At 39.1% G+C, this 14,534-nt stretch overlaps 1 protein-coding gene across 1 annotated transcript in view; it reads right to left on the reverse strand.

Annotated features, from left to right (window-relative positions):
* Positions 1–1,479: 1,479 nt before the first annotated feature.
* Positions 1,480–14,534, reverse strand: part of mon2 (MON2 homolog, regulator of endosome-to-Golgi trafficking) — a 43,251-nt gene continuing 30,196 nt past the window's right edge. Inside the window, exons 23-34 of the mRNA XM_053641787.1 lie at positions 13,880–14,042; positions 13,441–13,734; positions 12,423–12,621; positions 10,720–11,357; positions 10,129–10,272; positions 8,530–8,658; positions 8,129–8,319; positions 7,664–7,724; positions 6,519–6,642; positions 5,832–6,039; positions 3,962–4,044; positions 1,480–3,563 (exon numbers count right to left, since the gene is read on the reverse strand). Of these exons, the coding sequence (XP_053497762.1) occupies positions 3,400–3,563; positions 3,962–4,044; positions 5,832–6,039; positions 6,519–6,642; positions 7,664–7,724; positions 8,129–8,319; positions 8,530–8,658; positions 10,129–10,272; positions 10,720–11,357; positions 12,423–12,621; positions 13,441–13,734; positions 13,880–14,042 (2,398 nt within the window). The 3' untranslated portion in view covers positions 1,480–3,399. The remainder of the gene's footprint in view (positions 3,564–3,961; positions 4,045–5,831; positions 6,040–6,518; positions 6,643–7,663; positions 7,725–8,128; positions 8,320–8,529; positions 8,659–10,128; positions 10,273–10,719; positions 11,358–12,422; positions 12,622–13,440; positions 13,735–13,879; positions 14,043–14,534) is intronic.

Below are 14,534 nucleotides of genomic sequence, written 5' to 3' on the forward strand. Positions count from 1 at the left end.
AGTGTGGTTCCAGCTGTTCACCAAATGTACCCATATGCATTATAGGGGAAATAATCAATTCATTTGGGAGGGGGGGGGGGGGGGACAAAAATAAAAACACCTCAAAATCAGACATAGGCTTATACATAACACATGCTATTTTAATGAGGTCGAAAAAGACCCCAAAGATGTAATTATATTAGTAATGAGAAAAAAAACACTAAATACCTGCATCCTAGTGCTTTTTCACATTCACAAACAACACCCACATTATTCACTTTAACCTGAACAAGTCGTCTTTCGAGAAAAGCGGATTCACTGAGGAAGAAGTATCCTTTAATGAGCGACAGAACACAAGAAGAGATCACACACGACACATGTTCAGTCTTCTGCTGCGGTAGGCTTGCGTGCAGCGCAATCGTACACAATGTTCCGCAAAACTGCTCCATGGCGCTACTGTGTAGAGCTCCAGTGTGTGAAGTTAATGACCAGCACTAGCAAGGCAGTAGCTTGCGCAGTCACCTCCATAAGCGGGCAATCTCACATCCCATCCAACAGCACAAACTACTACCTCAGCTAGGACATGGCACTCTGCAGTCCACACACGAGATGTTCCACTTCAGAGGATCTCAGTAGAATGGAGCTGAGGCTGCTGAATAGCCTTGATAGCCTTGCTGTACAGATGGAGAGCACACCTACGTACGTACGTACCTACCTTCCTTCTCCTCCTCCTCCTCCTCCTCCTCAGTCATGCCGGAGAGTTGTAGATCTGCGTAAGCAGTTGTAGAGCGGACTACGCGTTTTCAGACATGCCATTGGCTCAACGTCTAGCCAACCAGATGAAAGAAAGACCCGCCCACTCCACTTCGTCATACTAGAGTCGTGAGACTAATTCAAGCAATGTAATGCACAAAATCAGCTGAGAAAGCCATTCAGTTTTACTTTATGATGCACTTAAGGCAAATCTTGGACTGAAACAAGGCTCAAGTCTGTGATATCAAGCATTTTTACACAAAAGCAACTTCCACCTGGATAGAAAATGTGCGTTCATGTTATTATTACTTATTCTACTATGACTATTCATTAGTGGTTGTGAATATTTCTCAGTAAGTCATGGACCCTTAAGCATACTCTGTCTGATCCTTGTAGAACCCTCATATAATATGTATATACAGTACTACATACTAATATATAACTATAGTAGATATAGATAGATTGGGTTCAAAAGTCTGAGATCAAACCAAATTTTTTTTTCTTTAATATTTCAAACAAATAAAGTAAATGTTCAATATCTTGAAGAGTTAACATTCAGGATTCTGCACTATTTCTAGGTCTGTATTTTTAAATGAAAGCAAATGTGTGATATCGATCATGTTAACTGCTTTGTACAAAAAGTCCTATTTTCTTCGTGTCTAATCTCTTCTATTGAAGCATGTGTTCAGACGACTCTCTGAATCCAGCTCGAGTGCACAGTGTCATTAAAGCAAAAAAAAAAAAAAAAAAAAAAAGGGACGGACCACATACCTAGAAACTCAGAAATTCATGTAAATATGAATTTTTCGCTCAGGTTGTTGTCGGTAGTATAATATGTAATGAAAATTGTTGTATTAAATTAGAAAAGAATGCAAAATAGAAGCATTTTCACCAGTGCTCTCAGACTTCATATTGCATTAACATTATCAGTGACATTTTTATACACTGACATCAACATTACACATTGACACAGAAGTTTCATTTCTGCCAATAATGTTGAGTTTGAAATGGTATTTTTTGCCAGTCTGTACAGGAGTGTTTTTTTTTTGTGATTGTTGTGGCCAAAAATGCTGTATATTGTTGTGGCTTTTATCAACAATTGTGATGCGATTTGCAGAATTCTTTGTGTTGAGGGAAACCACTTGAATTGCCGAAAAAATACAGTGATGTTTGTTGGTAAATGAGACCTTTTAGCTGTACTCATGTTCCAAGAATGTGAATCGAAGAGGGCTTTGGCTGAATCCGTGTTGCGATGATGTCACATGATGCGTCTTGGTCCAAATCTGTGGAAAATCTGCAGTAATTTTGAAAAACTGCAAGCCCCTCTGATTAATGCAAAGTTTCCTTGGTTTTGTGTGTATTTCTGCGATCGACTGACCTGCAGCCGGGAATGAACAGTAACATACAGACACGTTTTCTTGCTAACATTACACTCAAGTTGATTATCACTCTGAATGATCATTTGTTTATTTAACCCATCAATGTTGGACACGATGCAAACCTTGTGCTAATAACATCACAAACACAGATTGAGGGTGCTCCAGCATAAGCAAGCTCAGCTATGTTAGTGAGAGAGTTGTTAATGCACATGACTGAACATATAGGTTCATTAAAACAAAACAAAACAGTAAGTCTGCAGCCTTCTGAATTTAAATGTGCCTGAAAATGTATTTACAGTATACTTGGAAATCCACTTACACTTACAGATATTTTAATATTTTTAGAAACAATCCCACAAACAAGGGATCCACGGACCCCTGGTTGAGAAACACTGGTTTAGATCTTCAGGGCATCCTGCACACACATTCATATACTTATTCACACCTAGGGGCAATTTAGATTAGCCAATTCACCTATAGGCATGTTGCTGTGAGGTTGGAGGAAACCGTCGAGAGAACAGGTGAAACTCTGCACAGAAAGTAACCCAAGGTCAGGATCGACCCAGGGACCATGGGAGCTACCACGCTGTGACGGTACCCACTGCGCCACCCTACCAGCCGCAATGACAACTGCAGATTCAAATTGCACACTACAGTGAAGCAATGCTTTAGCAAATCCCTTCTGATATTGTGTAAAGCAGCATTTAAAAAAAATAACTAAATAAATTTGGTGTTCATAGAACTGTACCATTTATTGTACACAGACAGGATTACATCCCTTCTCCAGCTCACTAGAGATCACATGGAATGTTACAATCAGATCTTGCATAAAATCTTTTTGCAGTTGAGAAAATGTCACAAAAAGACTTTTTTTTTTATTAATCATTGTATTTTCTAAAACCATTCTTCGGTTTGAGATCATTCATGTTGAATATGTGATTCTTTGTTACATCATTAACACTATCACCACACACTGTATATTAACTCCTGTCATGGTAAAGAAATTTCTTTTTTTTTTTAAGGGGGGGGAACGATGAAATCAAGAAGAAAAAACAATGAACACTGCAAATGTTATATAGAGGAAAAACGCATTATTACTGTCCAACCAGCCAATTATAATGTAATTTGAGCTACTGTTAGAAGAAGCCGAGAACAGTGACGCCATTGGCAGTAATGGTTTCCATGAAAACAGGCAATAAAATGTGCGCTGGGGCAAAAACAAGTCAGTGTGTGTGGTGCGTCACATTCATGGTTCTGGTTGGATAAAAAGCTTGTGGGACATAATGGATCATGACTCGCCGTTCTGCACTTTGGCCACTGGTGGCTGCATGAAATCTTTGAAAGGCCCCAGAGCCTCCTTCAGAGCAGAGCTGACCTCAGGAGACGAACAAGTGATACATTCTACCAGTGTGGGGTAGAGAGCGATCACCTGAGCCCAGGTATTCCCATCCACTGCAAAATATACATGCAAGCCACACAGCAAGCGGTATGGAGAATGAGTGAAAGAAGAGGAGAGAGAGAGAGAGAGAGAGAGAGAGAGAGAGATAATAAATTCAGAAGATAAGAAAAGAAAAAAAATAAAGATTAATCATGACAGGGGTGTATCCGAAAGTAGAATGAAGAGCAGAAAAAAAAGAGAAATAACAAATTAGCATTCCCCTATGACAATACTAATATATACAACATATTCAAATTCTTTATATAAAACCCTACATTAAAATGAACACATTACATTTACATATTTACATTTACTTACACAAAATTAACAGTTGTAAAACAACACCTAACAGTTCCAAACCCGAAACAAGAAAAAGCAAATGGTTTATGTTAATAATGAAAAATATACTTGCCATTCTCAGGCTTTGTCTTTTTGAGGGAATCCATGAGCGTGCTAACAGCTTTTAAAACAAAAATGATTTCGGTCACTTGTTGCCTAAGAGAAGAAAAGAAAACACGAAAAGATTAGTGTCACACAATGCACATAATATCCATAAAATCAGGGGCTGTGAAACCATGAACATACAGTGCAGTACAGAATGGTGCATGACAGTCTGTGAACCCTTTAGAATTTTCTGTATGGCTGCATAAATACATAAATTTCACACAAGTCCTAAAAGTAGATAAAGAGAACCAAATTAAACAAATGGGACAAAAATTTTATACTTGGTCATTTATTTATTGAGGGAAACGATCCAATATTACATATCTGTGAGTGGTAAAAGTATGTGAAGCTTTGTTTACAGTATCTGGTGTGACCACCTTGCGCAGTAATAACTGCAACTAAACGTTTCCGGTAACTGTTGATCAGTTCGGCACATCGTCTTGGAGGAATTTTATTCCGTTCCTCAGTACAGAACAGCTTCAACTCTGGGATGTTGGTGGGTTTCCTCACATGAACTGCTTGCTTCAGGCCCTTCCACAACATTTCTATTGGATTAAGGTCAGGACTGTGACTTGGCCATTCCAAAACATTATCTTTCTTCTACTTTAACCATTCTTTGGTAGAATGACTTGTGTGTTTAGGGTTGTTGTCTTGCAGCATGACCCACTTTCTCTTGAGATTCAGATCACAAACAGATGTCCTGACATTTTCCTTCAGAATTTGCTGGTATAATTCAGAATTCATTGTTCCATCAATGATGGCAAGTCGTCCTGGCCCAGATGCAGCAAAACAGGCCCAAACCATGATACTACTAACACCAAATTTCACAGATGGTATAAGGTTCTCATGCTAGAATGCTGTTTTCTCCTTTCTCCAAACATAACCCTTCTCATTTAAACCAAAAAGTTCTATTTTGGTCTCATCCATCCATAAAACATTTTTCCAATAGACCTCTGGCTTGTCCACATGAGCAACATTCTGTTTGGAGAGCAGTGGCTTTCTCCTTGTAACCCTGCCATACATACCATTGTTGTTCAGTGTTCTCCTGATGGACTCATGAACATTAGCCAATGTGAGAGAGGCCTTTAGTTGTTTAGAAGTTACCCTGGTTTCCTTTGTGACCTTGCAGACTATAGTATGTCTTGGTCTTGGAGTGATCTTTGCTAGTTGACCACTCCTGAGGGGAGTAACATTGGTCTTGAATATCCTCCATTTGTACACAATCTGTCTGAGTGTGGACTGGTAGAGTCCAAATGCTTTCATTACCTTTTCCTGCCTGATGAGCATCAACAACTCTTTCTCTGAGGTCCTCAGAAATCTCCTTTGTTCATGCCATGATACACTTCCACAAACATGCGTTGCGAAGACCAGACTTTGATAGATCCCTGTTCTCTGCTCACTCACACCTGATTTCAGTCATTGGGATGACAGGAAACACCTGAATCTAATTTTACCTTCAAATTAACTGCTAATCCTAACAGTTCACATACTTTTTCCACTCACAGATATTTAATATTGGATCATTTTCCCCAACAAATAAATGACCAAGTATAATATTTTTATCTAATTTGTTTAATTGGGTTCTCTTGGTCTACTTCTAGGACTTGTGTTAAAATCTGATTGTAATTTAGATCATATTTATGCAGATATATATAGAAAATTCTAAAGGGTCCACAAACTTTCAAGCACCACTGTACATTTAAGATTAAAAAAGGCAATGGAAGCCAGTGAGAAGACTGTTATCGGTATGGTTCAAGAGTGAACTGTCTCTGTTAAAGTCATCGCAGGACTCCGGTGCATATTTCTGTGTATGTGTATGTCTGTTTGTGTAGAATGACCTGGGGAGGGGGCAGCGACCGCTAAGCCTCTCATCTTCTACGTATCGGCGCAGCACGTCCTGAGCTCTGTGCAGCAGCACTGAGAGGGCCATGCGGGAGATGTAGCCTTCCTGTGGCGTGCTCACTTTGTTACTGAAGGAGAACTGTAACAGTGTCTCGAAACACACCTTAGAGAACTCTTCTCGCATACGGATATCAATCTCTGCTTCTATAAGCACCACAACATGAGAGGATTTTACTATATCGTACAGGTACATAGCAATAAACAAAGATATTAAGATATTAAACAACAGCAGCATTAACATAGACCCGTAAAACAGGCTACTACTTCTGATGCAACTGCAGAGCTGCAAAATCACTGCCACATACACTTTAGTTTTTATAATACAATACCAAGTTTCTGGCAGTCACATATGTTAAACATTAAATATCATGTTAGCATATTTATAATGTCAATGTTAGTATAATGTTAAAATCAAAAATGCCCCTTGGTGACCAATTTATATTATTTTAAAGTACACTGTATAACGGTAATAAAACTGCAAATAAACTACATTAATAACCGCCACTGAAAATGGCTTGATACTTTATGCTATTCAAACTATATAGCACACATACCTAAAGTATATGCATACATGCATAGATAGATAAATGTATTCCAAACACTGTGCCTAATGTATCCTCTACCTGTAAAGGAAGAGGGCTGAGAATGGATGGACCCTCTGTTGAGCATGGCCATGATCTGACTGACAAACTCTTTGGGGAGGAAATTGGCGTATGGCAAAATCTCTGTACTGATCAACTGCACCACCTAGAGGACAAAACACACAAAAATGACACCAAAATCAATAAAACTAGAACTTTATTAAACTTCTCAGATGCAAAACATCTCTATCTATCTATCTATCTATCTATCTATCTATCATCTCAAAAAATATGTACACCCCATGGCAATTATATATATATATATATATATATATATATATATATATATATATATATATATATATATATAAAACATATTTGGACAAGCAAACATTTGATCCACTTTGAAACAGTGCCTATTAATAAAAGTGATACACTATCAAATAACACATACAATTGACATTTTGTAGTAATTTTCACAATTTTAATGAACAAAAAACCCCCAAATAACAGATCAGTCACATGAAAAAAGTAAGTACACGCCCACATTTATCACACCTTATCACAATCCATAAAATTAGAATCAGGTGTAGAAGATTGGGTGCCAGTGATTAGAAGCTCCTTAGGCACTGCAGGTGGAACCTGACTTATTTATACCCCTCTCATGTGAATCTCATATGAATTCTGCATCACATCAAAGAGTGCTTAAAGATAATGTGAGGCCATCTGTCCGAAAGTTGAAGTTGAACCGAAAGTGGAATTTTCAACAGGACAATGATCTTAAGCACACTAGCAAATCACACCAAGGAATGTCTCAAAAAGAAGAAATGGAGGGTTATGGAATGGCCTAGTCAAAGCTTGGATTTGAATCCCATTGAAATGTTGTGGAGGGGTTTGAAACGGGCCGTATATGCAAGAAAACCTTCAAGCGTCTTGCACCTGAAAGATTATTGCAGGGAAGAGTGGTCTAAAATTCCAGCAAACCGATGTCAGAGACTGATGGACAATTATGCAAAACGCCTACAAGAAGTTATTTCTGCTAAAGGGGGCAATACTTGCTTCTGAGGCCAAGGGTGTATTTACATCTATTGATATTTCTGTAGAATGATTGAAAAAGCTATTTTTAAATTTCTAATATTTAAATATAATTATTTTTCCAGATTGGAAACTCAAAGGTAAAATCTTACCTCAACATCAATGTTTTCATTTTTCTGGAACTCTTGAATGGACAGGTTATCAGGTGGTGTACTGTAGACAAAAATGATTGTCATGTTATCCATCCATTTTCCATACTGCTTATCCTACACATGGTCACCGAGGAGCCTGGAGCCTATTCCAGGGAGCTCGGGGCACAAGGAGGGCGAAACCCCGGACAGGGTGCCAACCCATCGCAGGGCACAATCACACACACATTCACACACTAAAGACAACATGGAAATGCCAGTCAGCCTACAACGTGAGTCTTGGGACTGGGGGAGGAAAATCGGCGTACCCACAGGAAAACCGTGAACCATGGGGAGAGCATGCAGACTAAGCGCACACACAGAGTGGAGGCGGGATTCGAACCTCCAACCCTGGAGGTGTGAGGCAAATGTGGTAACCACTAATACATGCTTTACTGTATGTAAGCTACACAATAGCTGCACACATACCTTTTAGTGAAAAGGAAGTCCTCAAAGGCATTTGCCAGCTCAGGCCACATGGTGTCAAATTTGCCTGAGGAAGCATGTTGCCGGGCAACTGGAAGGCCGATGGAAAGAACTTTGAGCAGAGAGGAGACCGACAGCTTCCATGTGCTTTCAGCAGGACATGCGTACTTCAGGCCTAAAGGCATCGTCAGAGTCTACAGCAACAATTACAAAGAACACACAAACCCGCATATATATATATATATATATATGTGTATGTATATATATATGTATGTATGTATGTAACACACACACACACAAAATATGGCCAAAAGTTTGTGGACACCAGAACCAGCTGTAAGCAGGTGTAACATGTAATCTGTGAGCGACAGTGTGATAATTGGTGCAGAAATAAACATAATTACCTTAATGATGTGCTCTAAGACTTTCTCAGTGATAACAGCCTTGTGACAAGCAGTTTTTTGATACAGGTCTACCACCACATCAAGAGACCTCTCAGCAAACGGCACATAATTTAAGGCAACCCACTCAGCCTATAGAAAGACAGAGACAGAAATATGGGAACAAGCAAATAAATAAATAAATAAACAAACAAACAAATACAAAAGGCATTTTGTACATAGAATCCGATAGCAAAACCAAATAAAAAGCCTGACATTAATTAAAGCAAAGCATATAGACAGACACACACAAACATACATAAAATCAAAACCTTATAATACATTGCCCTACAGTGGGATAAAGCTGTACAGCAACTGACTAAAAATATTTTGGAGTTGTTTAGGCTGCACACATAAGTAAAAAAAACCAAAACAAAACAAAACAATGTTGGTAAAGAAAAAGAAGAACATAAAGATGAGTGTAAACTATGGCAATGAGGCAAAAAGACAAGAGGAAGTAGTCTTGTACGTCACAAGTTTTGCCAGTGAACTTCATTATGCTGAAAGGGGACAAAGAGGGGTGGTAGAAACTCACCGGTGCAAACAGTTGGATCTATAGTGGATCCATATGACAAGTACAAAAAAAACAAACAAAAAAAAAAACAGAATGAGAGAAGAGTGGTCAAATATTACCCGTTTCACATGGCAGCAAAGATTAATGACAGAACACTGCAGACTGAAATGATCAAAGTATTGTGAAAACCACAGCCTTACAGTAAGGTACATGAAGTAAATGAGGGAGGAAATAATCAGGGCCAAGATTATGAGTGACCGTGCTACAAGAACAGAAGTGAGTTGAAAAGGGTGTAGAAGAGAAAGAAGAGAAAGGGATCAAATAAGAGAGAGAATGAGATGACGAAACTCTGCTTCCTTAATGATGACATCCTGAGAAGGGATTTTAAAGTGCAAAGTCGTTCGGATAAGTACAAAGAAAAATGTCCCAATCATTACCCCAATCCATTAGAAATTATCAACCACATTCAAAGGCAATTCATACGGAGCCCCTAAGGTGAAGGGGGAAAAACTGTGATGGGAGGAAAATTTATATTTCAATGCTTTTGTGTTCCCCTGAGATAGTTAAGATTTTTTGCAAGAGAACACAAAAACAATGTGAAAGAACACACACACACACACACATACACACAAAAAAAGGGGAACACGAAAGTTTTGCGAGCGAAAGCAAAAGCACTGAAGTATAAATTTTCCTCCCATCTCATATTTTTTCCATCCACATATCCCCTTAGGGCCTCCGTAAATTGACAAGACACTATATGAATACATAAAAAAATACTGTAAATGCTTAATATTTAACCAATCCCAACCGAAATATCTTAGTTCATGTAAAAAGAAAGCTAATAATTTGACAAAACATTAGTAAGAACTGTAGAAATGGGTTGGTTCTTTTATATTCATTCGATTCAATTTTATTCATATAGCGCTTTTATTGTTTTGTCACAAAACAGCTTTAAAGAAATCCTGATTCATGCCATTAAAAGTAATAGGAATTATTCTGTGCAGGATTATTGCAGAGTAAGTTATATGGTGTGGGGACAATACACTAACCTGGTTATATTTAGCATTAGCCACATGTTTGGTTTCCATTTTGCCATACTGCGGTGGCTTGCAAGAGAACTCAACAAACTGCAGGAGCTGCTCAAAAATGGCAGGGTACATCACCTGCAGCGTCTCAGGGCCTACACAAATTGCCTGCGAAAATATAACACATAAATGTACATGTGCACGCATGTTTATGCAGGGTTTGTCCATTGATATAATGGAATACTAAATAATGCTATATCTACACCTATCCTTAACTGCAGTAACTAGCATGAAATATTTCGGCTCTTTTACTTTTTCAAAAAGCTGTATCTTTTGTGATCTTATTTTTTGTGAGGACCTGTTGACTGGAAGGTCAATTGATGTTTATTTTATCGTTGTGAGGACATTTGGTCCTGTTTGGTCCTCACCAAGAGCTAAATACATACACACGCACGCACGTACTTCTCTACTGACTGTAGTAAGATGTGCAGTGGTCACAATTAATCATGTTTCATCTGAAATGGAATAAACTCCATATTCAAATCCATATCTATGCAACGGAAAGAAAAAAAAATTCTAATCTTTGTGGCACAATATCGGCATCACAATCCTCACCTTCTGTAGCACATCGAGCGCTGTGAGAACAGCCTCCTGCAGACTGGTGAGCACTGCCTCTGTATAGGAAGGCAGAATGAACGGTGAAGCATCTGAGCTGATGGGTACAGATACTGCTCCGTGCAGGATAATGCCCAGCTTACGCAGGTCCTCCATGCTAAAGCCACCTGCTATGTGCTGGTACAGAGCAGGGAAGATCTGGATCAACGCCGTCAGGAATGGCTGACTGGGCACAAATGCCAGTTTATCAGCACCGCCATTTGGAGGCCGTGTGCACTCTGTGCCCGTTCGGTACCATGTGCTCCAAGCTGACCACCACAGTGCAGAATCATCCAACTCTTCCCCAGGAAGAGGAGGCTGAGGCTGGGCATTGTAACGCTGAGCTAGCCGATCTGCTAGAGAGTCTGAACGAGTCAGGGGTCTCCCGGGGCCTGAGGATGTGAGAGAGTCCACCATGGGGACAGGCGGAAGGTCCACAGAACCCAAAGAGTCAGGTTTTTCCACATCCTTAACCGGTGTCACTAGCTGGAGAATTTCCTGGAAACTCTTGAGAGCAGCCAGAGAGACTTCATTATTTTTGCTGAGAGCTGCAGACTGGATGTGGTCCAATAGCACCTCCCATGCTTTGAAGAAATCACCTACATGAGTGTTTTTTGGAAAGAATTAGCCACAAGAATATATATTCAATAAACATGATAAGACAAACTGGTATAGAAAAACTAAAAAAAAAAGTGACTGTGCTCATTCTCATTGCTTATCTGAGAAGAAAAATGATCATCGTCATAAATGCTGTTTAATTTAGAGCTGCATCTGGAATTTTAGTGAATGTATAGTACTGTGCAACAGGCTTAGGCACACAATCTTTTATACAAAAGGTTAGATCTAGAAGAGCACATTTAATATTATCAACTGTTCATTTCCCCTCCCCAAAATTGGAGAAATCTGACCATCACAGCCATATGTGGGCCTTCCCCATCTGAGTGTCCTGACCTCAACCGCACTGTACACCTCTGGGATGAACTGGAACGCTGACTGCACCCCAGACCTCCTCAACCGACATCAATGCCTGACCTCACTAATGCTCTTACAGCTGAATGAACACAAATCCCCACATCCACGCTCCAAAATCTAGTAGAAAGCCTTCCCAGAACAGTGGAGCTTATTATAACAGAAACATGGGGACTGAATCTGGAATGGGTGTGATGGTCAGGTGTCCACATACAGTAGAAAATGTGGCATGTTCTCCAAGATACTTGACATTTTTTTTATGCATTAAAATAAATAAATAAATAAATAAATAAAACCAGTCAATTTCCTTATGAATTTGCACGACAGAATACCTAAAAGAACTGGTTTTAAAAGAAAGTGGAGGTCATTTCAAATATTTATTTGGTTAAGTCTACTGCTGTTTATTTACTCTTCAGAGCCATATGTACATACATTTCATTTCATTATTCTTGACACCATATTTGTTTGCAGAATTTCTGTACAGGTTGGTTTTGTACATGCATGACTTATGAAGGCAAAGTCTCTGCAGTGGTCAGTCATATGTGCGCAAAAAAGATGCTCTAATATTTGAAACAATCACCCAAACTCCACTTAAATGCCATTGTTCCAGACATTGTCTCTTGGATATCAAGAATAAGATTGAATTGATACATTTTTGTATTTCTGTGTCAAAGAAACTTCTGCTCAGTTCTCACCAAGTTGCTGCAGCAGGTATCTCCTGGTGTTAAAGATTCGTGCTACACCAGCCAAGGTCAGGACCCAGGTCTCCGCCCACTGCTTCTCTGCAGTGTCACGTGAATGGTGAATAAGGATGTTTCCGCCCCCTGATTCGATCTTCTCCTTATCAGCGGTGGTGGATGACTTCCTCACACAGTCCAGTAGGTGGAAAAGCACCTGCAAGTCACAGCATAGTACCGCAAAGGTAAATTCTCAGATATACACTACCAGTCAAAAGTTTGGAGACTGAAATGTTTCTCATGATCTTAAAAGCCTTTTGATCTGAAGGTGTGTGATTAAATGTTTGAAATCTGTGTTTTTTGTTTTTTTTTTAAACGGACGACTCGGAGCGAAATATTCTGAGAAGCAGCCGATAAGAATCCAGCGTCGGTGTGAATTCCTTTAATACTGTTTAAAAAGCATCTCAGGGAAATTCCTCAAGAAATCAGTTGAGAAACGCCAAGAATACATTTCTGGAAATTCTAGACAAAAAGCGTGTCTACTTTGAAAATGCTAAAATATTAAATTATTTTGATTTATTTAGGATTTTTTATCACAACATAATTCCCATATTCACATTTGTGTTACTCCAGAGTTTTGATGACTTTAATATTATTATTCTAAAATGTGGACAAAAAAATTAAAGAAATAAAGAATGAGTGTCTACATTTTTGACTGGTAGTGTAGTTTGTAAGGGTTTTCTAATGTTAAAATATTATTTTAATTATAATATTTTGCACTGTAGTGATGGATGTAATACGTCTCTTAAATATTAACCGACTAGGAACACTAATAACCAACAGACTAGCCGCAATAAACCTTGTATTATACAGCAGTTCTCAGCTATAGTCTCAAAGTTAAGACTGTAGAAAGAAAAATACAAAATAAAAGACTATACAATGTGTCCATGTCAGACTTCCTGCTGCAAAACCTTTTAAAACCATTATAATGCTTTACAAGAGTAACAAGTATTCCATCAGCGTGTTAACAGGGTACCTTCCACACTACTATGTGCCATGTGGGTTGCTGTAGCAGGGTTCCGTGGGCAGCGATTGTTGAAAACATTGTTTGGCCTGCACTTTTTCTGACAGCTGGCCGAGGATCCACACACAGCTCTCCCAGTTTGGCATAAAGACACAACCACAGACAGTCAAACGGTGGAGCAGGATGGAAGGGTCTATTCAGAGGCTCCCCTTTTTCATGGGCCTGTTTGATCAGAATGGCTTCCTCCCTCTCCAGCTCCTCTGTAATTTTCTCTCCCCTTTGGAAGAAATAGTCTGAGATGTTCCACTAAAGAAAGGATAAAGGAGAGGTGTGGCACATGTTACGCATCTATTCGAATAAACTTGAAATCTTTTTGTTCCAAAAATATGATTTTGTGAGCAGTTTTTAAAAGTCAGTGTATAAATGTAGTAGATGGTAGAAGTACTCTCACCAGAAGGCCTATAGAGGTCAGGCTGATGTTCAGTTCCTGGTTTTGAAGACCAAAGCTGCCAGCTACGTCAACAACGATCTGCAGGCACGTGCAAGGCATAGTGGGAAGGAAGTCTGTCACCACCAGCTGCAGACACTGGAAGGCTGTTCTGATCAAGGATTCACTAAAAACCAAAGCAAAGATAACTTGGGAAATGGAAAGCAGTAGCAAAAAAATAAAAACATCAGTTAAGATTGCCAAAATCATCCCACTGCCTAGTCTTACTGCATCACACATGTACAGAATAAACTTGTTGCTACAAACATTTGTACAGACTTCTCTTTAAGGAGATACACTCACCATCCACTTTATCAGGATCATCTGTACACCTGCACATTCATGCAGTTATGTAATCAACAAATCATGTGGCAGCAGCACAGTGCATAAACAATCATACAGATACAGGTCAAGAGCTTCAGTTAATGTTCACATCAAACATCAGAGTGAAAAGAAAAAAAAAAGGGGTGATCTCTGTGGCTTTAGCTGTGGCATGGTTGTTGGTGCAAGGTGGGCTATTATGAGCATTTCAGAAACTGTTGATCTCCTGGGATTTTTACACAAAACAGTCTCGCGTTTACACAGAATGGTGCGGTAAGAAATAAAAACTTCCTGTGTG

This window comes from Ictalurus furcatus, chromosome 14 (genome assembly GCF_023375685.1).
Source record: "Ictalurus furcatus strain D&B chromosome 14, Billie_1.0, whole genome shotgun sequence".
In the NCBI taxonomy this organism is placed as follows: Eukaryota; Metazoa; Chordata; class Actinopteri; order Siluriformes; family Ictaluridae; genus Ictalurus; species Ictalurus furcatus.